Source organism: Amphibalanus amphitrite, unplaced genomic scaffold (assembly GCF_019059575.1).
Source record: "Amphibalanus amphitrite isolate SeventyFive unplaced genomic scaffold, NRLGWU_Aamphi_draft 001026F_arrow, whole genome shotgun sequence".
Lineage (NCBI taxonomy): Eukaryota > Metazoa > Arthropoda > Thecostraca > Balanomorpha > Balanidae > Amphibalanus > Amphibalanus amphitrite.
The window spans coordinates 70154-94625 of record NW_024882520.1 but is presented as its reverse complement, the minus strand read 5'-3'; the positions used below and the strand labels follow the sequence as shown (position 1 = coordinate 94625).

Genomic DNA, 24472 nt, shown 5'->3' with positions numbered 1-24472 from the left:
GGTCTGTGTGGAGACTTCCACCCGGTCAGCCGGTCGTCGGCTCAGCGCGTCGGCGACAACGTTCTCTGCACCTGGACGATACAAAATATCAAAATCGAACTCTGACAAAATTTCAAACCACCTGGCAATCACTCCAGTAGGATGTCTGAAATTTAAAAGCCACTGGAGACTGGCATGGTCTGAACGTAACCGAAACTTACGGCCAAGAAGGTAGTGCCGAAAATGTTGCGTGAATAAAACGCACGACAACAGCTCCTTCCTCGTCGTGCTGTAATTTCGCTGAGCCTTGGACAGTCGGCGGCTTCCGTAGGCTACGACCCGATCCACGCCACCCTGCTCCTGTAACAAGACAGCTCCAACGCCTTCATCGCTCGCGTCACAGTCCAGCGTGAAGACACCAGCACCGTCTCCGAACTGTGGGAAGGCCATCACTGGAGCGTCCGTCAGAGCAGTCTTCAGCGCCTCGAATGAAGACTGTGCCTCTGGTGACCAAGAGAACGTGACATCCTTCTGGGTAAGTTTGAATAACGGGGCTGCCACTTCTGCAAAGTGAGGAATATATTTGCGGAAGTAAGATGCCAACCCAAGGAAACTACCAAGTTCCTTCACATTGCACGGCTGCGGCCACTCCAAAATTTTCCTAACCTTTTCTGGGTCGGTTCCAATTCCTTCACTAGAAACAACATGACCTAAAAATGTGACGCTGGAACGAAATAACTCACACTTTTCCGGGTTCAATGTCAGACCAGCATCCTGCAAACGAGTCAGAACACAGTCTAGTTTGGCAAGCACATCTTTAAAATCAGAACCATGAACAATCACATCGTCAAAATAGTGAACACAACTGGAAGATGGCACATCTTTGAGCACCACATCGAGCAGCCGAGCGCACGTGGAAGGGGCCCCCGAACAGCCGAACGGCATCCGAGAATAGCGATGGCAGCCAAAAGGAGTGATTATGGCAGTTTTGTCCTTGTCATCCGGATCCACTCCCACCTGAAAATACGCGTTATTCATATCCAAGACACAGAACATGTTGGAACCTGATAGCGCTTCAAGTGACTCATCCACACGAGGAATGGGATAAGATGATGGTCGAGTTACGGAATTGAGCCGCCGGAGATCCGCACATATGCGAATCTTACCGTTTTTCCGTCTCACCAGGCAGATCGGGGAAGCCCAGCTTCCCATACACTCCTCCAGCACACCCTGTCTCACAAGATCCTCTATCTGCGCCTTCACTTCAGTGGCAAGATGGGTAGGTATGCGTCTCGGTGGCTGACGCACCGGCGGGCTGTCACCCGTGTCAATGCTGTGGCTAACTAGGGTGGTAAAACCAATATGTCCGTCAAACATCTGTTCGTGTTTGTTTAGTACATCCCTTACCTGGTCCTTTTGCTCATCAGATAGCCCACTTGTGTTCAAATCAAACTTATCACAAACATTTCTACCGTGAGGGCTAATGGGCGCGTCCGCAATCTCCTCAGCAAACCCCACTTCAAGTTGCCCCAATTCACTACGTTTAAGAATCGATATCGGTTCAGTCGTTATGTTCCGAACCACACAAGGTACGGATGGCCCGGACACCTCGACTAGCGTACTGACGAACTCAAGACCCACAATCTCCAGCTGGGGTTGCACAACAGCTGGGCCACGATAGTCACAGCGGGACACAAAACCACGTACGAGTACCTCATCACCCGGATATATCACCGTGTCACGACTCACCACCACATTCCCCACAGAGACGGCTTCGGCCGACACCGAACGCACAGCAGCTGTTGGCGTCAGTACCAGCCGGCTCCGTCGGACATCAATGACGCACGGGCACACACGTAAAAAGTCCAGCCCAAGGAGACACGGCACATCGATGGACCCCGATACAAATACAGGAACCGATGCACAAGTTACCCCAAAATCAAACGACAAGACGGTTGTTCCCAACAACGGAAGATCATCCAGAGAGGCAGTTTTGGCACGCACCGTGGTTTTGCGCAGCGACGGCCGGCCCGGGAGAGCGTCAAACACCGAACGATTGACTATACTGATGTTACTGCCAGTGTCCAGTAAGCATGTGCAACTGACTCCGTTCAACAGCGCAGTGAATGTCATATCCGGTTGCAACGTGATTACGCCGTCGGCTGGCCCTGCGTCAGATCGCGGGACCCGACCCCGGACCCCGGGACGGTTCCCCGCCAGTTTTCCGCCTGAGGGTACCTGCCACAAACAGTTTCCACATGCCCCAGGGACCCGCACCGCTGACAACGATGGTCCCGCTTGGCACACTGCCACCTCATGTGACCAGACTTACCACAAGCAAAACAGTCTCGCGGTTGACGGGGGCCAGCACCACGCGACCCCACTGGCCGGTTTTGCAGCTGTGACTCGAGCTCCGCGATACGGCGCTGCAACTGAGCAATTATGGACTCATCGTCGCCCCCTACCGCTAGAGAACGCACCGAGGCGTCATGCGGAACGCCTTTGGTAGCATTGCGCTTGTTTCGCACCTTAGCGACAGCGGCATCGAACGAGGTGATACCGTCAGCAATCACAGCCGCATAATAATCATCAGGCAGAGCAGACAGAAAATGGTTAAAGAGTAGCTCGCCTTGACCATCCGCAGGCTGGTTGGGAAACGCATTTGCCACATGCTTGCGGAACGTGATTACAAAGTTATCCAGTGACTCACGTGGATCATATCGCAGGCCTCGCAAGGCTAGGTGATAGTCAATGGCACTGCGCTGCGAAAAAGCAGCCCGGAGACCATCTGCAGCCGATTGAAACGTCCGCTGCTGTTCCCTGGACAGAGCGTCAAACGCGTCTCTGGCGATCCCAGAAAGGCAGAGTGGAAGGATATCTACTTTCCGCTCATCAGTGCAGTACTGTAGGCGAGCATACCGATCAAAATCATCCAGAAAACGACGAACACATCCCTCTCCCGAAAATCGAGGCATCCCCACATTTACAGGGCCCGATGTGGCACCGGGCGACACAGAACATGGTTTTTCATCCATTATGACAGGTTGCACAGCAAAACACTAAAAGGACACGGGTGGTAAAAAAAAACTGCAGGGCTGAACCTACCGGTTGTTTAGAAGCGTCCGTAGACGAGCCGCCGGGCAGAGACACCAGGCAGGCGGGCGCGCAGACACCTATCAGGCAGGCGCGCAGACGCCAGGCAGCCAGGCGCGCAGACGCCAGGCAGGCAGGCAGGCGCGCAGACACCAGGCAGGCAGGCAGGCGCGCAGACGCCAGGCAGGCAGGCGCGCAGACACCAGTCGGCCAGGCGCGCAGACACCAGTCGGGCAGGCGCGCAGACACCAGTCGGGCAGGCGCGCAGACACCAGTCGGGCAGGCGCACAGACACCAGGCAGGCAGGCGCGCAGACACCAGTCAGGCAGGCGCGCAGACACCAGTCAGGCAGGCGCGCAGACACCAGTCAGGCAGGCGCGCAGACACCAGTCGGGCAGGCGCGCAGACACCAGTCAGGCAGGCGCGCAGACACCAGTCAGGGCTCAGGCAGGCGCGCCGACACCAGCAGACGCGCCGACACCAGCAGACGCGCCGACACCAGCAGACGCGCCGACACCAGCAGACGCGCCGACACCAGCAGACGCGCCGACACCAGCAGACGCGCCGACACAAACAGATGCGCAGACACCAGCAGACGCGCAGACACCAGCAGACGCGCCGACACCAGCAGACGCGCTGACACCAGCAGACGCGCAGACACCAGCAGACGCGCAGACACCAGCAGACGCGTCGCCACCAGCAGACACCAGCAGACGCGTCGCCACCAGCAGATACCAGCAGACACCAGCAGACGCGTCGCCACCAGTAGATACCAACAGACGCGTCGCCACCAGGTACTCGGCAGCGAAGACGACAGGCAGCGTCACGAGTGATCGCGGAGTGCAGACGGCGACACACGACACATGCAGCGCTGAAAATCGCAGAAGGCACGAGACAAACTGGTCTCGTACAGGCGTCCGAAAAAGCGTTGTCCGGACCCGCTGCCACCAAATGTAGCCAGTCACTGCACTGCCGCACTCTCACATTCGGAGTCACTCACTGCATTTGTATTGGCCGTCACTCCAGCATCAAGGCCAGCACCATTCTGCCGGCCATCGGCCCGCGCATCCCCGGTCTCGGCGAGGTCACGTGGTCCAATACGTCACAGGGCCCCGGGCGCCGCGACCGGCCACACCACTCGTCTAGACAGAGTCGGGGCCATGCCACAGAAATATACGCAGTAATTGCTACGGCTACACATATCTCACTCATGCATTCATTTTTTCTCGACAACCAAGACCTGTATGTTTACGATGCAGGACAACACTCACCATCGAACACATTGTCTTACACTGTTTAAATCACGCTAGAAAAAGGAAACCAATGGAAGACTACTGTCGGGCACAAGGCGTGCCAATGACAATGTCTGTTATTTTAGGAGACGAACATTCCGCTTTGCTCAAGCTTCTTTTCTCTTTTCTCTCCACAATAGACCTCCTCGACAGACTCTAGAAATAACTATCTTCACGTTCCCATCTTAAATAGGTAACTTATTATGGTGCGAAATGGTCCACGCGGACCGAAGCACCTACTCAACAATCAATCAATCAATATTTCTCATCCATGATACCGGCAGCTGTGACGGCACTATCGAAGGTCCCTAACCGTTATTGGATCACATGGATGACACCTTCTATGGATGACAGGTCGATTAGTTTCACTGGTGTCAATATTGTCGAGTAGTCATCGCGTAATGTAAAAACATCGACTAGGTTTACGCACTTTCAATTTTTAGTGAGACTTACATTGATGTGTTAATTGTCATTGAACTTCTGGCGCATGATTTTTTCAACCGAATATACATAGAGGATTCTTCATGGCTCCGAGTGGAAGATAAGGATATCTTTTCCAAGCGGGTTACTGAAAAACCGAGCGACGAAGGAGCGAGGTTTTTCTGTAACACGCGAGGAAAAGATATCCGATCATCCACGAGTGAGCCATGATGAATCCTATATCTTTCTATGGTGAGGTTTATTCTTAATTAATAAGATATTATATTTAAATGCATTTATCCATCTAAAATAGATTCAGAGTAGTTTGTTCTTATTTGATAAGTTTTATCCATAAACAATGTCGTTCGGTTATTGACCCATCATCACTTGAACTCTTGATTTTCGCTATGAACCCTCGAGACGTTATCTTTGCATCTCAGAGGGATGCAGAGATAACCAATTCTTATCTTTGCATTTCAGAGGAGTGCGAGATAGAAATGTCCCTGCACTGTAGACCCAATGGCAAATAAACCTCAACTAGAAAGATATACATACTTGGCCTGGTTCAGTTGGTATACCTGGTTCACATGGCATGCCATGCCATGTGAACCATCGCATGACACTCTTATGGCATACGAGCCATGTGACATGGCTCGTATACCATAAGAGTTTGTCATGCGATTTAACATCTGCATAAGTTCGTGCGTCGATTTAATATGTGTGTAGACGCTTTCACGTACCCCGCCCGCAGCGATCGCGAACGACGACGCCTGGACCACCGTCTACAAGGTGTTTGTCATGCTCTGGGTGCTGATCGGCCTCGGCTACTGGGTGCTCGTGCTCAACTTCCTACAGAAGGCGCTCAAGTCCAAGGAGGTGGTGGCCGGACTGCGACAGACCTCCAAGCTGATCGCCAAGGAGGCCGAGGACATCCGGCAGGCTCTGGTCGACGCCGGCATCCTGCAACGTGACGCCGTCTTTGTGCCCGAACACTCCAAGATGACCATGAACCTGATGATGAACATGAGTTCGATGTTGGCGGTCGGTGGCCCCCACGCGGACGGGGCGGGGGCAGAGGCCGGCGCCCCGGCGCCGCACCTCGGCGAGGTACGCGGCATCCACTCGATGGGCGCCTCGTTGCGCTCTAACAGTCTGCTCAGCGCGCTGATGGCCTCCCTGCCGCCGTCTGCCGCGGCCGCGCCCCAGACGCCGGCGGCCGCCCCGGTCACAGCTGAGGGCGCCGCCGCACTGACGCCCCTGCTGGAGCAGCGTGCAGAGGAGAGCTCTGTAGAGCAGCGTGCAGAGGAGAGTGCCGGGGGCGAGGACACGGAGGAGGGCACTGGGGGACAGGGCACGGAGCAGTGTACTCGGGGACAGGGTACAGCTGAGAGTCCTGCGGACCAGCGCACAGAAGAGAGCCCCGTCTGAGCTACTGGGACAGTCGCGCTCGTCTGAGCTGCTGGGGTGCGGCCCGGCGTCCCGTTTTAGGTGATGAGACAGCCCTGGAATTCCGTGTGAGGTGGTGTGAAAGTGCTAAATATGTAAGTCCCGATTGACTTGGTGGGCTACCTTGAATGTCCGTCGAATTGGAGGGGCAGGGGAAGTATGCTGGGCCTCGTTCGTTCCGAGAGCCCCTAGGCTGGCCTGATTGTCGAGGGAGCAATAAGACAGTGCCAGATATCCCCCGCAGGTGAGCTAAAGCGGATATGAAACGTTTTAAGGTAAACTTTCATTCCACATCGACTCGAGTTGTTTGTTTTAGAACTTCTCTTTTCTTACTGTCACATGAGAACGTAGGATTTAGAAGGGTTGTATGTAGATTTGCTATTGCTATTCTTTGGCTATTCTTGTAGTTAGTTGAAGATGACGCGCTTTTTCATACGTTATTTTAAGATCTTAGAAGCTTGACGAATCACTAGTGTGCCTATCAACCGTTTACGGACAAATCTTTTAAATCCTGATTAGATATGTGCATGCGTTGGGATATCAGACTCAGACAATAGGTACTGAACGAGACATCTGAAATATTTTGAATATCATTAAGTACCTAACTATGTATTAGGATCCATGACAACGTGTTGAATTTAAATACGTGTTTTGACTGCTTTGTATGTTTGCACTCTGCTCAAGCAATGGTGCTGAACTGAAATGACTGTGTCGCTTTTGAGAACATTGAGTATTGATAATAATACATTAAAAAGAACTTACCTACGTTTCAGTTTCATGTCAAATCTTGAAAGATGACTACGCATAACGTCTTCAAGCAGAACGTATACCTAAATAGCATAAGTTAAAATCAAATATGCAACGACAACATTTACGATTAGGATAACATCATTCTGCTGTTTCTATTATTTTCATATTCTTTAATTTCATTTTTAATGTATTTATTTCGGATTCTTTTAGTTATTAGCAAAAAGTTTATTATTCATTCTTATTGCAATTACACCTACCTATTCATTCTTATTACGGAGCGAGCGAAGCGAGCGTACACTGTAAACCAAATCTACAAGTTGGCTCCTTGTTACAAGTTTGGTTCCAATTCGCATAGGCGTCACCTTGTCGATTCACCAGCCCCAGGCTTGTTGGCTAACAAACTAACAGTTTGTCTACAAGTTTGGTTCTAATTCGCATAGGCGTCACCTTGTCGATTCACCAGCCCCAGGCTTGTTGGCCAACAAACTAACAGTTTGTCTACAAGTTTGGTTCCAATTCGCATAGGCGTCACCTTGTCGATTCACCAACCCCAGGCGTGTTGGCCAACAAACTAACAGTTTGTCTACAAGTTTGGTTCCAATTCGCATAGGCGTCACCTTGTTGAGTACTAGTCTGGGCCTTGTGAACCTACCAACTTCTGGATAGGCATAGCCGTTTCCTTGTCGGTTCAACAACCCCTGGTTTGTTGATGAACTAGCCTTTGACTGGGCATTGCTAGTTTACAAATTGTCAACAAGTAAGTGTACTAACGCTCAGTTCGAACTTGTTCTTCCTTACAATCGCTTTGTTTGCGTTGATAACCTTAAGAACTTACGATTCGCGTTCGTTTTCAATTGCCACGATACTGATTCAGGAAATATTTTCTATACGGACAGGTCATTTTTTGGCTGGAAGTGGTGCACAAAATCATGACTGGCATCAGTTATTGCTCAAAGGCTTGCGCTGACAAGAAACGAAATACTGATGGGTTATATAATCGATGAATGCATACACCACATCCATTCGGAAGTTTCTGGAATCATTAGTATTTATTACGGTCACGTACCTACATCACGTAGTATGTAATTAATACTATTGACTGGAGACAATTCCAAGTGCATATTTTCGAATGGATGTGGTAAATGCATGAGGTATAAGGTATACCTATCGTGCACCGTCAGCATATAAGTCTTTGAAGCAAGACCTGCTGCGTATGTGGAAGAACATGGTTTTGTGCATCGCATCAAGCCAGAAGTATAACATGCCCGTATGACGAATATTTCCACATTGACCATAACAATCATGGCAGTTGCACGATCACGCAGATAATTCGAATAAAGCATGATCGCCAACCAGATTAGCTTTTACAGCCCATATATGTCCATCAGTTAAGTTAAAAATACAAAGAGTTGAATTAAAGGCAAATAAATGTATTTATATATATAAAAAAACACCGACCGCAAAACATCTGCTCACATGTGCATGCAAAGGTCTGGCCCACTTACATTGCGCGCGCAGGGGAAGGGAGGCGTCTCGACCGCGGGTATAGGCACGATTAGTGCGTCCCACAGGCCAGAGCGGGCCTCACTCACAGCACGAACACCACAGTTCACATATTTCACTTTTTACTGCACAAATGCTGGAACAGCCCTCGTCGCTGATCCATGCTGCACGGCGGCCGCGCGACAACTGCTGGTTTGAACGGTTTGAAACCGCCGCGCCGGGGCCGGACGGCGACCGCTGATTGGTCCGCCAAGTCTGACGTCACGGGCGCAGCTGACCATGTGTATGCTGACCAGCTGACCAGTACAAGTTAGGCGCCGGTTAAATAACCATGCGGCAACAAGTTTCCAAAACTGGTTAAGAAACAAACGTTGAAACAAATGTAGAGTTGGTCTGGATACTGAGAAGTTGGTGTGCATAGTAACTATTGACTCGTAGTTGTCATCTGACAAGCAATGAACCAGACAACGGCTTGTTTGAAAAGTATCAGTTGGTAAACATACCAAGAGATGATTGGTTATATTACACAAGACTCGTCAATTTGGTTTACAGTGTAGTCTTTCCTTAGATTAAAGGGACTATCCCACCTTCTAAAATGTTGTTAAAACCAGTTAAATTGTGCCCGACTTTGTAGATTGGATGACCAGGAACACGGTTCTGGCATTTATTTTTCATTAAACATCTTAGGCTTCCCGTATTCCAAACACAAACTTTCAAATATGTGACGTCACAGCCCAAAATTATGTCCTTCCCCAGGCCACATTACTGCCATAAAGCTGATTCTTTTTACTCTGTAGGCACCACAACAAAGTTCAGACCAAGTTTTAAGCTATTTTTCAACGAACAAACCCATTTAAATCAGAATGACTAAACGAGGTGACGTCACACTAACGGTCGCTCCATGTTGAAGATAGGGCCTTGTACAAGGCCCATTTTCAAATGAAGGGAACGAATTTCTTCAACACCAAGAGGCCGCGGGGTTTGCAACCTAGATAGATAGTGGTTTCTGAACCTCGCCGCAAACTTGGCTATCTCAACTCAAACCCAATGTTAAAGGTGGGATAGTCCCTTTAACGGAAATTTCTGAGTATGAGCGGCCGGCCGTGTGGACGCTTTTGCGAGGCTTATATCTCAGCAACCACTTGACCGATTTACATGCGGTAATTTTTGTAGGGTAGCTTCATTCCTTCTACCAAGTATTGGACTATTCCCGATGCATTTGGGTGACCCCTTATGCACGTGCCACGTGCAATGCGAAGAGGTGTCAGTTTTGTAATTGTTGCAATATCTCGGTAACTACTTGGCCTATTGCGCTGAAAGTTGGCATGTCGGTAGGCACCCACTAGGCACTGCATATTCATGTGCCAGAGTTGGGGTGCTGCTGCACGCGCGCACGTGCAGGGGTCGTTTCCAGATCTCGTGAACGGCTCGACCGATTGCGCTCAAATTTGGTACACGGCTAGGGACCAGTTAGTAGGGTGCCGTGCACAAGTCAGTTGGGACCCATTTTGCACGTACGCACGTGCAGGGTGCCGCTCCCAGATCTCGAGAACGGCTGGGCCGATTGTGCTCAAATTTGGCACATCGCTAGAAACCGGTCAGTAGGGTGCCGTGCACAAGTCAGTTGGAGGTACCCCCTCGAAATTTCGCACGTGCAAGACTCACCCCTCGCTCGCTCCGTTAGTCGCCCCAAAAGGCGCTATACTGGTTGCAATGATTACGGAGCGAGCGAAGCGAGCGTAGTCTTTCCTTAGATTAACGGAAATTTCTGAGTATGAGCGGCCGGCCGGCCGGCCGGCCGTGCGGACGCTTTTGCGAGGCTTATATCTCAGCAACGACTTGACCGATTTACACGCGGTAATTTTTGCAGGGTAGCTTCATTCCTTCTACTAAGTATTGGACTATTCTCGATGCATGTGGGTGACCTCTTATGCACGTGCCACGTGCAAAACGAAGAGGTGTCAGTTTTGTAATTGTTGCAATATCTCGGTAACTACTTGGCCGATTGCGCTGAAAGTTGGCATGTAGGTAGGCACCCACTAGGCAATGCATATCCATGTGCCGGAGTTGGGGTGCTGCTGCACGTGCGCACGTGCAGGGGTCGTTTCCAGATCTCGAGAACGGCTCGACCGATGGCGCTCAAATTTAGTACACGGTTAGGGACCAGTTAGTAGGGTGCCGTGCACAAGTCAGTTGGGACCCATTTTGCACGTGCGCACGTGCAGCGTGCCGCTTCCAGATCTCGAGAACGGCTGGACCAATTATGCTCAAAGTTGGCACATCGCTAGAGACCGGTTAGTAAGGTGCCGTGCACAAGTCAGTTGGAGGTACCCCCTCGAAATTTCGCACTGCAAGGCCCACCCTCTCGCTCGCTCCGTTAGTCGCCCCAAAAGGCGTTATACTGGTACCTTACCTATCATTTTATTTCTATTAACATCACAAGTGATTATCGCACCTAAAATACCTTTAGGTACCTGAAGAATATCTTCTCCGATAATCTATTTTTGCTATCAGGCTGCCCATTTAGTTCAGTGTGATAATATGTCAAAACTGACCCGGCCCGGCTTGATCGGTCCGTCGCCGACGTGGGTGTACCGGGATTCGCCGGTATCGGGCTTGGTATCGAGCCATGTTTGGCCACCGCCCCCCGATATCTCGTCGATGTTTGCCCATATTGTCAACGAATTTGCGCGTCCGCTCCCAAATTACTGGTGTCGAGCAGGACCAGTGTGGTGCCGGGCCGGCCAATGGTCTCCTGACCTGCTGCTCCTCCACTGCCTCCCGCCTCCCAGTGTGACCGGCAATGGAAGGGTTGCGTCGGTGAGCAGCGTCAATTTTTGCATAACAGGCTGTCAATATTAGGCTGCCGGGAGGCCCCGGGACCGTGTCAGTTCGGTCAGGGTCGGCCGCCGGCTGCTGAGACCCCGGCGGTATGCGGTACCTCATGAGACGTGACATTGTTCCGCACCGACCGGGCGTCAGCAGCCCGCTCTCAGTCGCTCATTGAGAGTCGACTGCTCGGTGCTCAAAGGGGGAGCCTGTGATGTCCCGGCCTCTTGTCGAACCCTGCCCGGTGAGCGAGCAGATAAGAGGGACACTTGCTGATGCAATGCTTGTTCACGACCATGAATGACAAGGACATGACCTTCAAGAAAGAGTCGCGGGCGGTTCCTTGAACATATGTATGTATAGTCGAACAGCATTGTCCATGCACTAAAGAGACACTTTGAACGGCATGATCCTCAAATTTTGCACAAGATCAATTTAAGATGTAGTGCCTTGAAAGTCGCATCATTTATCGGTAAGCTAGTCTATGCATCTTTTGACGCAGGCAAATAAACTAAGTCTGACCGGAATTTCCTCACCAAGTTCAATTTGTAGCGTGCTCGGTCTGGGTCCGAGCGGATGTTTGCGGTAGTTACAAGATACGCCTCCCCCCCCCCCCTCCCTCGACCGGATGGACGGATGGACAGCTATGCGGCCTGCGGTGGACGGCTGTGGACCGGACGAGTGTGAGCCAGTGCAGTGATGTGAGGCGAGGGGGGACGGATGTTGGCCGATAGCCGCGGACGTTCAGAGGGCAGAGGCACGAACGCCTTTCCCGCCTCTTGCAGTTGATAGCCACTAGACAGCAAGGCTGTGTGTTATCCAAAGCAGCGAAACGACCAGCGAACCAACCGACTAAGCAATGCCACACTTGTTTCTGTCTTATGGATGCTTAAACACAGCAGATGTGTCATGGAGGCGGAGGCCAATGCGATGAAGCATAAGTACAGGCATACAACTATACATAGAGCATATTGAGGAAAAACTTGAGAAAACTTCATCTAGGGGTAACGTCTCATCAGTTCAGATTCGAAACAGCCGAGAAAAGCAATCTTGAGACATGTCCAATGCAATGTGCAGTGTGCAGTGAGCTGCTATACGTTGGGAGCACCGAGCCAACCGGTGCTGTTTTGGACGGCCGGGCCTGTGGTCTGCGTACGCTCGTCGCATGTCTGCCGATGTCGCCCCCGGCCTGCAATGTTGTCTCTTCACACCTGTTGTGCCGTCGGTCGCCAATCGGGGCGCGCGACGCAGCCGGGGCGCTATCTGACCCGGACCGGGCTGCGTACATCCCACCGGCGCCAAAATATCCGCCCGGACGGCCCACACCAGCGGCGACCACGGCCGAACCAGCTGCGGTCGCGCCTCGCTCACCGCACCGCGGCGGGCCCGGCCGACCGATGTCACCGGAGCCACCTCTCCCGGCAGCTCCGATATGACGCTGCTGACGGATTCGTGCAGCCCGTCCGAGAACTGCTCGTGGACCTCGATGGACACACAGGTCCGGATCAACGTGATCAGCTACCGGTACTGCTACCCGACCATCTCGGCGGCCGGGATCGCGTGCAGCCTGGCGCTGCTGGTGACGCTGCGGCGCGCCTGCTTCCAGGCGGCCGACGTGTACACGTATCTGCGCTGCCTGATGGTGTCCGACTGCGCCGTGCTGGCCTTGAGCGGCGCCTCCATGCTGGCCGACTCGGCTCTGCCCACGGTGCTCTGCGGCGACCGCTCGTTCCTGGTACGCTCGCACCTGTCGGCCGTTTGGCGTGTCGCCTTTCTGCCGCTGGCCAACTCGCTGATCGTGTTCAGCATGGGCGTCCAGCTGTGGATGACGCTGGACCGCTACCTGGCGGTGTGCGCGCCGCGGCGCCGGCCGGCCCGCCGCCGGCGCCGGCGCCTTCTGCTGCGCGTCGCCGCCACGCTGCTCGTGGCGCTGGCCATGCACGCGCCGCTGGTGCTGGGGTACCGGGTGGTGCGCCACTGCCCCGGCGGCCGCCAGTTCTTTGAGGTGGCGCTGAGCGGCGGCAGGGCGCAGCTGGGCCACGCGTGGACCGCCTACCAGTGGGCGCTGCAGCTGCTGGCGCGCTGGACGCCCACCGGACTCCTGCTCTACTGCAACGGCTACATCATCGCTGCCATCAGACGCCGGGAGCGGCGCATCAGCGCCACGCCGCGCCCCGCGTCTGACGAGCCGGGCCGGCCGGCCGCAGCACCGGGGCAGTCGGCGGCCAGTGAAGGCTGTCCGGGGGGAGATCCACAGCAGCAGCCGCGGGTGTCGATAGTCAGCGACTCTTGCCAGGAGGGGACGACACAGCAGCAGCAGCAGCAGCCGAGACTTTCGGTGGTCAGTGACGGCTGCCAGGAGGGGATGCCGCAACAGCAGCAACAGCAGCAGCCGCAGCAGCCTCGGCTGTCGGTGGTCAGTGACAGCTGCCTAGAGGGAGCGTCGCCGCAGCAGCAGCGGCGACGGAAACGACAGGAGGCCGGCCACCGGCTGGAATTGCTTCTCTGCGCCATGGGCCTGTCCTACCTCGTCACCAACTGTCTTCAGATGGCCCTCTTCATCGCCCAATACGTGTACGACCAGAGAAACGACAGCGTCCAGGTACGTCACCCGCAAAAGACATGAGCACTGCACAATCGGGTCTGAACTCCTGCTTGGCCGCGGCGATGGTTAACGGCAACTACCTCGTAAATCTAAATTGCTCATCTCTATACCTACCCCGAATTAAAATCGAGCAGTGGGTATTTAATTCAATCCTAACGAACAATCATAAAGGGTTTTAATCAAATGCCAAAAAAGTAATAATCAAATCAGTTAATATGTGCCGTGCGCACATACAAAAAGGTAATAGGTAGGTATCAATGATTAAAAGGGGGAATATTTGTTTCTGGTCCCTAAAAAGCTGTTTCTGGCACCTAATTGCTGATCAGCCCCAAAATGCTTATTCGACCCTAATATCTGAATCTGACACCTAATTGCTTCCACACAGCCTAAAGTTGCCAGATCGTCTAGTTGAACTCCGTATTTGCTGTTTGCTGATTCAGCACCAAAACCAAAACATCCAGCACCTATTTTATTCCACGTTTGCCTACCTAATTCAAGTAATCTTCCTGATTTTATGTATCCTAACAACATGAACGTTGCATTCGGTGATGTCAAGTGCCATTTTCGCCAGTGGAGATAATGATTAATGCCATTTCTAGCCAAAAGAGAATCACTAGCCAGCTATGGTGTGCAGCATAGCAAGACGCTCCTATACCAGCCCGCTATGTAGAGACTAGAGATTATTGCACCCTCAGCCATTTTAACGTGAAAAGTTTGGATCCGTCACTTCCAGCCAGGCTCTCAGGTCATAAACTGGAGTAGAGCAAAATGTCAACTCTGAACAGACATGCCACGCAACCGGCCCTCTTTTCAATATTATTAGCTTTCTGGCCTGCAATCATCGTCTGACTCCATCTCGATCAAACGCAGCATCCGGTTTCTACAGGGGCGTTTGACTGACCGGCCACACAATAACCAAAAACAAAATCAAAGCTTCACGCACACATATGACATAAGTAAGAAACGGATGAAAAAGGCACAACCACGGCACAACTCTGCGCGGCAAACAACGGACAATGTCCCACGCAAGATCCCGCGTTTCTTCAGCGGCCTTGAACGGAATGAAAACAGTACTTTTCTTTTTTGGAGCTATTTGATGACGTCAAAAAATACAATACCCGTTTTAATGGTCAAAATCGAGACAATTACTCACAAAAATGTTTCCCTTTAAGCATTACAAATAAATACTTTTAAATATTTAAATGACATTGTTTTTTTCAAACAAATCAATATTATTTGCTTACTTAAACGTCATATACAATGCTGAGATCACTACGGGGCTGTCTTAGAGTGTAGCTGCACTGGCAACCTTTAGGCTAGACTCAAGGGGTCATTATACCAGAACAACATGATTCTACCAGCCAGTAGTTCATTTTTCTACTAGATTGGTGCTACGCTCAGCATTTAGGTGCCAGATTCAGAAAAAAGAGTAAGGCGTACCGATGAATAGGTGCCAGAAACAGCTAATTAAGGTCATTTTCCATGATTGGTGCTGGTATCCACCAAATAGGTGCTGAGGACCAATTTTGGGGCGAGTCAGCTTTTAGGTGCCAGAAATAGCTTTTCTGGGACGCAATTAAATGGCGTCCGATTAAAAGTTCCCTTATTTGTAATATGGGCCTATCGTCCATTTTCGTTGAGCTAGGTCGAAAAAGGTGAGATCACCGTAACTTACTATAGGTAACTACATAATAACTATATTATTATACCTAATTATAACTTTAATCTAATATTGATTAACTGATTTATTATTACTTATAACTACATAATTATTCTGTGTTTCGTGATGTATGGTGTCATAGTTCCTTAGCTTGACACATAGAGATTACATTCGATAGCTTATGACAGTGTTTCCGTAAATAGGTGAATACCTATTGCCTAAATCGAAACAAATCAGCTCAAATAAAAGCTGACTGAGATCCCACCACGGAGCTGGTCAGAACTTTCACTATCTGTGTCCTCAAATTTGATCTAAGGCCATAATCCATCAGCCTGAAGCACACGTCAAAGTCCATCGTGCATAAAAGGGTACATACATAATACATACCACGTAAAAAGTTCGACGCATATGCACGCATTGATATATTTTCATATCTTCGTTGCAGATCTTCCGAGCCGTCGCAAATAACTACGAGGCGCTTAATTTCATGCTGGATTCCGTCTTCGCGCTGGCGTTCCTGCCTCAGATTCGCCGCGAGTCTGTCCAGCAGCTGAAGACTTTATTCAAACGCTCCGGCAACTAAGCTAGCCGTAGTTACATCCAATAATCATCAGCATTATCACCATCAGCATAGGGACTATGAAAGCTGTTGTTTTCGCGTCATTCACCATTATACCGAGATTCCGAGAACGAATATGACTGTTCGTCTTCGTAATAGTAATGTCATGTGTGCGCTTTGAACGGCTTGGAATGAGTGTGTTGTGTACCTAGGTACCTTAGTGTAAGGGATCGTGAAGTTGCAGTATCTGAGGTTTAAACGAGTCTTGTGTGGGTACGTTAAGTAGGTAGTAGGTAAGTACATGCTCCAATGCTTTTTTTCTGGAGACGTTGCGATAACTGTTAGGCCATGAACAGGCGGCGAGGATGAACAATCACTAAAAACTGGATTTTGATACCACAAAAAGGACCAAATTAAACATTGCTGAATATCTATTCTTCGCCTTACGTACCTACTTACATACTGTGTAGTGTCAAGAGGTCGCTTTTACATACACATGTGTATGTAAAAGCGACCTCTAAAGGCACACCAAACCCTATATCTGTGGTCTGCTTGTTTTGTCAACGCAGGCATGCACTGGCATTGGACATTGACACTGCCCTTACCCTCACATTGGACTATCGAGCCTATCGTGTTAGACGTTCAACATTCAGCACGGCCCGCTGATGAGACGCCGCTCCAGCCGCCGACGCCGAGGACTACAAAATCATCCCGAGACTTCGGGACTGAACCAAAAACCACAGGGGCCGAGCCTCCCGAGGACTGCATGAGAGTCGAGACTGTCCCAAGGACTGTAAACGGGAACCAGAAGTGGCTCCAGAAATACGGGACAGTTACACTGCAGGGATGGGGATGACGGGGATGTCCCGACTCCCCAGAACTATATATAATTATACGGGACTGGCCCGAGTCCCGAGAATTGAAATTGGCCCAGCTTTCGAGAACGCTGACGCTGCCAACAGACTTCTCGCCGCCAGCTTCTGCAAACATATAACTGTATGTTATATATAACATACGTTACTATCGTCATCGTCGGCTCGTGACATTGGATCGTAGCTTGGTCGCACGTATAGCGTACCGGAATGTTTTATACTGGTATAATGTTGCCACTTGCCAGTACTTCTGTCACATGATTGAGTGCGATAAGTGGTGTGGAGTGGAGTGGGTGGGTCAGTGGACACTTACCACTTTTGTCGCGATAGGTGGCGAACGATTCATGTTGCTAGGAGAGTGCAGTGGCCAGTGGGCGCTTGGCTCTTGGCAGCCGTCTTATCAACAAACAAAACTGAAACCGAGTGAAGCAGTGAGTCCCGGTGAGCTGGCAGGGGTCCCGTACCCCCCCCCCCCCTGTAGCGGGCCCGCCGGGATTTCCCGGCTGTCCCCGGCCCCTGCAGCCGCTATCTAGCGGCGGCCTGAGTCACCCGGGACGTTTGCATCAACTCAGCGGGGCCGCGGACGACTCAGATAGCGCCCGCTCGTAGAGACGGGGGGCCGTGCCGTCAGGCTGCTCTCGACTCCAGTCGTCCCAGGTCCGCCGTCGAAGTGACGCCGGCACGCTGCGTCGGGGTACCTCAGCGGCGCATAGCGACCATCATGCTTCCTCAGGTATGTTCGCATGCATTAAGACCAATACATTGGTATGTAGGTACGTTGAGTGAATAACAGGTCTTTGTGGACCTTTGAGAATTGAGCAAATCAGTGTGTGTTTGTCGAGGGTAAACGGTGGTTTATGCTAGTTTATTAGACGGTGAAACACTTTTTTCAATGGTGTCTTGATTAGATCTGTAGAAAGGGATTAGAGGGTGGCGGGTTAGATGGATAAACGCAGGCGGGCACTTCACCGCTCTAAAAAGGAAGGACAGGAACTCAACTTATCGAGACGGTCGTCTCCGGACTTGAACTAAGCCCTCGCCGGGACAGAAGCAGTCAGCAAACAGTATAGGCGGCGGAACGGGCACCGGGGCACCGTGCCCCCCTTTGCTTTTGGCATTTTAACATCAGCCCTATAGGCGTTGCATGGAAAGAATGGGACCAAAAGTCGTCAGCGCCCCCCCCCCCCCTTAATTCAAGGTGTTCCGCCGCTACTGGCAAACAACACTGAGACAGTGGGACGCCAACTTTAACCTCGCCAAACCGTCGATATAACCCTAGCCTAACCTGAAGGGACCGAGTCTAAAGGGACCGATGAGGGGAAGATGCGTTCTCCCGTCTCGCCGCTTCTCTCATGATTGGGCAAACGCCATGCAGCCAGCCCAATTTTTAAAGTTTCCATCATTGAAGTTTAACCCGCGCCCCGGGGGCCAACATCCCCATCCCTTTTCTTCGAAGGCACCATCTCCCTTTCTTTCGATATCTCCTAAACTATTGCAGATATCGTCAGTCGTCACCAAACTTAAAGGACACATCGGGCATTAATTTTACATCTTTCGATCATTGTTTCCAGAGATACGATAGGCTGGCCAATGACCACAAATGACGTCAGAATGAGGTCATGTTTTGCCATTTTCAACAAAAAGAAGTTTTACGGAAAGAGCCGTCACGGCTACAGCTTGAAGATAAAGAAAAATGTTGAACCCCAAAACCATGTAGTTAAAATTAGCAGGACTACAAAACTGCTGCATTAGATAACGTTTTCAACATAGCCGTGAGACATAACAGAAGGCAGAGGCGATCCCTGAAAAAGTACGTATATAGCTTTAATTTCTCCCGACAGTTGCTCGAAAGTCGAATAGTATGAAGTTTACCTTCAAAAAGGCAATAAAGGTGAATTGTATGCTTCTCAAGGTTGTAAGGATTCATGCTGATAATTAAATACACTGTAGTCAGGGCCAGCCAAAACCGGATGACGTTCTTTTTAAATCAGATGGCTCATAATGCGCCTTCCGAAATATTCAATTGTGCAGTATTGCATTTATAACCACAGCACATATTCTGCTCGCAGGTCATGCCTATATTGGCCGTTTTCACTCGTAGGTATCTGGCGAGTGGCGAATGCATCTTATTTGACGAAATCTGCACCAAATCTATTTTACAACAAATATCTTCATACCATGGATTTATTTCCAAATCTACACCAAATCTGCACCTTATCTACACCCACTACACCAAATCTGCACCTTATCTACACCAAATGTGTACCTACAGATGGTCGTCGTAAAAACGACTATGATAGGTACAGCGTATTATGGTCGTAGGCCATATTGGTTATTGAACAAAAAGTAAATATATGTAAATTCGTTGTTGAAAAAAAGATAAAATGGCTGCTGCAGCCGAGGTCCGACCGCTGTTGACCCGCCCCACCTGTTTCAGCCGACAGCGGGAGAGGCGGCCGGGGCCGGCGGACGCGCCGTGCCCATCCTGGTACCGTCCGCGGAGGGTCGCCTGGAGCTGGACGAGGCCGCGCTGCGCTCCGTCCTGCTGCAGGACGACGTGCGCCACCTGCCCGTGGTGGTGGTGGCCGTGGCCGGCGCCTTCCGCAAGGGCAAGTCGTTCCTGCTCAGCCTGCTGCTGCGGTACCTGGAGCGCGGCGGCGCGGCCGACTGGACGGGAGCGCCGGACGAGCCGCTCACGGGCTTCGCGTGGCGCAGCGGCCGCCAACGGCACACCGTCGGCATCCACATGTGGTCGCGGCCGACGCTCGTCCGGCTCCCCTCCGGCGAGCAGGTGGCCGTGGTGCTGATGGACACGCAGGGCGCCTTCGACGACCGCACGGCCGTGGCTGAGAACGCCACTGTGTTCGCGCTCAGCGCCCTCATGAGCTCGGTGCAGATCTATAACGTGTCGAGAGACATAGGCACCAGCGATCTGCAGCACCTGCAGCTGTTCTCTGAGTTCGGCAGTCTGACTGCCGCCGAGGGCCACGGCACCGCCTTCCAGCGACTGCTGTTCCTGGTGCGCGACTGGCAATCACCCTCCGAAGCGCCGTACGGCACCGTGGGAGGTCAAAAAGTGCTGCGCGAAGTGCTGGACAGCCCGCCGGGCACGCACGAGGAGCTGCGACAAATGCGCCAGCACGTGCGTCGGTGCTTCTCGGACATCGACTGCTATCTGCTTCCACACCCGGGCAAGATGGTGGCCACTAGCTCGGAGTTCACCGGCTGTCCCCGGGATATCGACGACGAGTTTCTCCTGTACGTAGAGAGGCTGGCGCGACTGCTCTTCAGGCCGGAACACTTGCTGGTAAAGAAGTCGGGAGGCGAGACGCTAACCGCGGCCGACCTCGTCACGCACTTTGTGACGCTGTACGGCGTGATGGCCAGCGGCGAGCTGCCTGAGCCGCGCAGCCTGGTAAACACCATGTCAGAGGCGCAGCACCGGACCTGCGTGGACCAGGCCAGCATTCTGTACGCCGAGCAGATGCGTCAGGTGTGCGACGCTGACACCAGCTCCCCCGGCGTTCCTGAGGAGGAGCTGCAACGCCATCACGAGACCGCGCTGCAAAGGGTCGTCGCAGAGTTCGAGCAGAAAAAGAAAATGCTTGGTAGCCAAGGGGCCCAATTCAAGCAGCAGATGTTTGACGCCGTTGAATCATGGCGGCACCAGTTTTTCCATGCCAACAAGACGAAGAACGATCTGACCGATGCGCGCGACAACCTCTGCTGCAACAAGGCACTGATGGACGCTCGCGATCAGCACCGTCAGATGCTGAGCGACCTGCTGAGTGGCGCGGCGGGAGAACTGGACGGGAACGAGCTGCAGGAGCGACACGCCCGCAGCCGCGACGACCTGCTGTGCCGGTTTGACGCTCGCACTGTGGACTGCATCCGCCGCCAACTGGTGGCCTCCTACCGCAACCAGCTAAAGACGCAGCTGGAGAACAGCTTCGAGGAGGCTGAGCTGTTCCTCGAGCAGCGCCGCAGCGGCCAGGCCGGCGCAGAGACCGACCGGCAGGCCATGAACCAGGCGCGCCAGCAGTACCGCGACATCATGGACGACTGCCTGAGGGGAGGTCCGCTGTCCGAGGGGGACTTCGCCTCCCAACAGCGCGCCGCCGAGGAGGAGGCTCGCCGACTGTTCAGTGCCAACCGCGGCCCAGCCCACGGCGGCGCGCAGCGCGTGGACCAGCTCTTCGACCGTGGCATCCAAGAGGAGTCGCAGAATGCAGCCGTTGCCAACTTTTTTACATCTGTATTGAACGCACTGATGCCTACTCTAGTGTCGTTGGCCACAAAGGCTGTGGCAAAGTGTGTTATTATGTAGGCGCAGTGCTGGCGGAATATTCTACTCGTAAGCAATGAGATTCATATGCGCCCTCGTGGGACATTGCTTTTTTTCGACCAATTACACGTATAACATACCTACCGATGCCATTTGCTGCGTTGCGGTATTGGTGCATCGCTTAACAAGGGAGTGCCATATGTCTCTATATGCTGAAACTGGCACTCAAGGGACTTCCTGATGATGCTAAAGCATCCATGCCATAGGCACGAATAAATTTGCAACGAACTGATACACATGTGCCTATAATTTACGATCATATGCATGCTACATGTCTACTGGCTTCTACATTGGAGGCTTCATGATGATTTCACAAGCGGTTGTTATATTGTTATAGTCACTGATCATCCACAGACTTCTCTATAGGTATCCACAGAAGTCTGTGGATATAGTTCTTACCAGTAGGGCCTACCGCTGGTTGGTTCACTCCGAATAATGTAAAGCGTGAACTCACCTCAAGAAAGACTGTCCCAGGTGAAAGACTGTCCCAGGTGTCCATATGTTGTAGGTATGTATTAGCCATTTTCACGACGGCCATCTGGTACACATTTGGTGCAGATTAGGTGCAGATTTGGTCAAATTAGGTTAAGCGTATCTCTTAGTAGCTATGAGCTAGGGTTGCGCTAATTGTTTATATGCCTGCTGTCATATTATCAGAGAGTATCATCGATTAAAACACTGAAATGAATTCATAAAATGAAGATATTTGCTGTAAAAGAGATTAGGTGCAGATTTCGTCAAATTAGGTGCATTCGCCGGATAGCCCGTCGTGAAAACGGCTATTACGTAATGGGTAGGCCGTAGGTATAGAGACAGGGGACAGCTGATGGTTGATGGTGGTCACTCCAGCGGTCATATAACTACCTAATGCTAGCGTACGGGGTTCAACGCTCCGAAACCTGCAAGCTTTTAAAGGGACCCTCCCACCATCAAAAAAGTTAATGAATTGGCATGAAAGTGATGTCGCTCGGTTCAGAAAGAGCAAAAATGAATATCTACCAAATTTCATCGAAAAATATTCACCGGTTTTCAAGATATTAGACTTTTACTTTTGTTTACTTTTTGGGATCTCCGCTGTTTCTAGCGACTTTATTTGAAAGTGCGGCATTTGTTGCGCGCAAAGCAGCATATACCACCGCGTGCTGCCAAACGTTTTAGTCTAAGATTTAAAAATCGTTAGATCTCCGCTGACGTCACAAATTCCAAGGGGGCATACCAATGCATTAGCCCCTTAGAATCCGAAAACTGCAAGTTTGAAATTCCATATCTCCGAATTAAAGCATTTTTCGATGTTGTGAATGCCCAAACCGGTATTTTCAGGCCATGGCCACCAATTTGGCTATCTCAACTCAAAACTAATGTTAAGGTGGGAGTGTCCCTTTAACCCGCGTCCCGTAGGCCTATCGGCGGGCCCTACCACCCGTGGGGAGGGGGAGGGGGTCGGCCCCCCTTAGATCTCGGAAAGTTACCGGCCGATTTTCAAAATTCGAAAGGCGTTGGATAGCCTCAACAGGGAACTACCTTGTGAGCCAATTTCATTGACCTCGGTCTTTCCGATTACGTCACAGGTCAGACCAAAGGTCGAATTTTCACCGTTTCCAGGCATTTCAAGAAATGCGTTGTAAAATCAAGTAAAAAGGCATGTTATTGAAAATCATCGATGGGGAATAGTTTGTCAAACACATATTTTGCTATTTCAGGTCACTAATACCAGGTCAGGTCACAGAGGCCAGGTCACTGGGGGTCACAACACGAAGCGTCATTTGATGCATGTTTTATGGTCCATTTTACATAACAAATGCGATTATGTGGGCCAGGCAGCCTTTGGGGCCAGTTTAGGTTATGTTCTGGTGAACGTCAGTCGTTAGGTCAAGGTCAGGTCAAGTTTGGTTAAATTTCGAACTTGATATTTTTGCATAAAATGGGTATCGATTCGATGCAGCTCGTCACGGGGAGTCTAATGGTGGTCTTTGTTTTACGCTACGTGGTCTAAGTCAAACATCCTGCCGGAGTGGCGCGGCCGGCGCGGCGCAGGCCATTGCTCGCCGCCTGAATGGTAGACTGTGCCGGCGCGGAACGGTTCCATCTCTGCACTGCGCTTCCTACAGCTGATTATGATCGATTCCCGTCAAATCTCGTGTGAATACTTAAAAATGTACAGGCAATCTTATGGTCAAATAAATACGAAAATCGACTGGTAAAAAATTGAATTACCTATTAGGGTGCAAACACAATATTATGATTGAAACGTTTCCCGCGTCGGCCGATCTCCGCCTCTGCCGGCGACATTTTACTCTTAGCAGGCCACTAACTGCCAAATTTATGGTTAGATTAACTAGAGATTCTTATAACATACTAAAAATGTCGTATAAAGGAAGAAATAGGAAAATTGGCCGGTAACTCTTAGAGCAAACGCAAAATAGTCACTATAGCAAATTTGATCACATTTAACCTCATTCGAACTTATAGATATTGATCTAAGGGTCATGAAATTGGCACACGATAAAGTTCCCCACCGCCCCACCTACAATTCAAATTCCGTTTCTTCAAATACCTATTTTGGCCAAACCGGCCCTTTCTCCCATAGCGCTGGGAGAGCTTAGAGCAATATTGGTGTCACCAAAGGTCATCAAAGGTCAAAATTTGCCAATGGTCATTATATTTTTCAGAAAACATGCCGTTATCTCAGGAACTATGGAAGCTAGAAAAAACGCATGGAAAAGCAATCGATAGCTTTGGAACTCTTCTTTTGATAAAGTTTTCATCAAAATTGACCTCAGGTCAACGGTTTAGCCTCCAGAGGGCAAACACTCTGAATATAGCTCTTTTTACGAAGAGTTTTTCGACAATAACTTTCGACTACAAAAAACCACGACATTTCTATTGCCAGAATCGTGTTCCTCTCGCCGAGGCGCGTTGAATGAACTATAATTTGACCTTGAAAGGTCAACTTGAAAATTTGACCTCAGGTCAAGGTCATGACCTGACCGGAAAAGGTCATGTTGCATATCAGTCGATGCGTCTCAACAAGACAAACACAATGAGACCATCCCCAGCGTTCTATCTCTTTCCAATCGCGAGTTATTGGCAAATATCTGTTTGTAGCCTCAAATGACCTC

At 51.0% G+C, this 24472-nt stretch overlaps 3 protein-coding genes across 3 annotated transcripts in view; all 3 read left to right on the top strand.

The window, feature by feature from the left end:
- LOC122369336 overlaps positions 1 to 6991 on the top strand; it is a 28920-nt gene extending 21929 nt beyond the window's left edge. Inside the window, exon 5 of the mRNA XM_043344004.1 lies at positions 5536 to 6991. Coding sequence (XP_043199939.1) covers positions 5536 to 6212 — 677 coding nt within the window. The 3' untranslated portion in view covers positions 6213 to 6991. The remainder of the gene's footprint in view (positions 1 to 5535) is intronic.
- Positions 6992 to 12567: 5576 nt separating this feature from the next.
- On the top strand, positions 12568 to 16265 carry LOC122369335. The gene is made up of 2 exons (XM_043344003.1): positions 12568 to 13914; positions 16023 to 16265. Exons 1-2 carry the CDS (start codon positions 12745 to 12747, stop codon positions 16158 to 16160), a joined length of 1308 nt encoding a protein of 435 aa, XP_043199938.1. The 5' UTR covers positions 12568 to 12744; the 3' UTR covers positions 16161 to 16265.
- A 1267-nt stretch (positions 16266 to 17532) lies between these two features.
- Positions 17533 to 21631, top strand: LOC122369334 (atlastin-like). Its single transcript, XM_043344002.1, has 2 exons — positions 17533 to 17741; positions 19446 to 21631. The coding sequence occupies exons 1-2, from the start codon at positions 17730 to 17732 to the stop codon at positions 21333 to 21335; spliced, it is 1902 nt and encodes a 633-aa protein (XP_043199937.1). The 5' UTR covers positions 17533 to 17729; the 3' UTR covers positions 21336 to 21631.
- Positions 21632 to 24472: the final 2841 nt, after the last annotated feature.

Excerpts from the sequence above, each read along its gene's own strand:
- LOC122369335 (XM_043344003.1), top strand. The coding sequence starts at position 12,745 with ATGACGCTGCTGACGGATTCGTGCAGCCCGTCCGAGAACTGCTCGTGG. Across the intron at positions 13,915-16,022 it reads AGAGAAACGACAGCGTCCAG|ATCTTCCGAGCCGTCGCAAA; the intron begins GTACGTCACCCG and ends TCTTCGTTGCAG.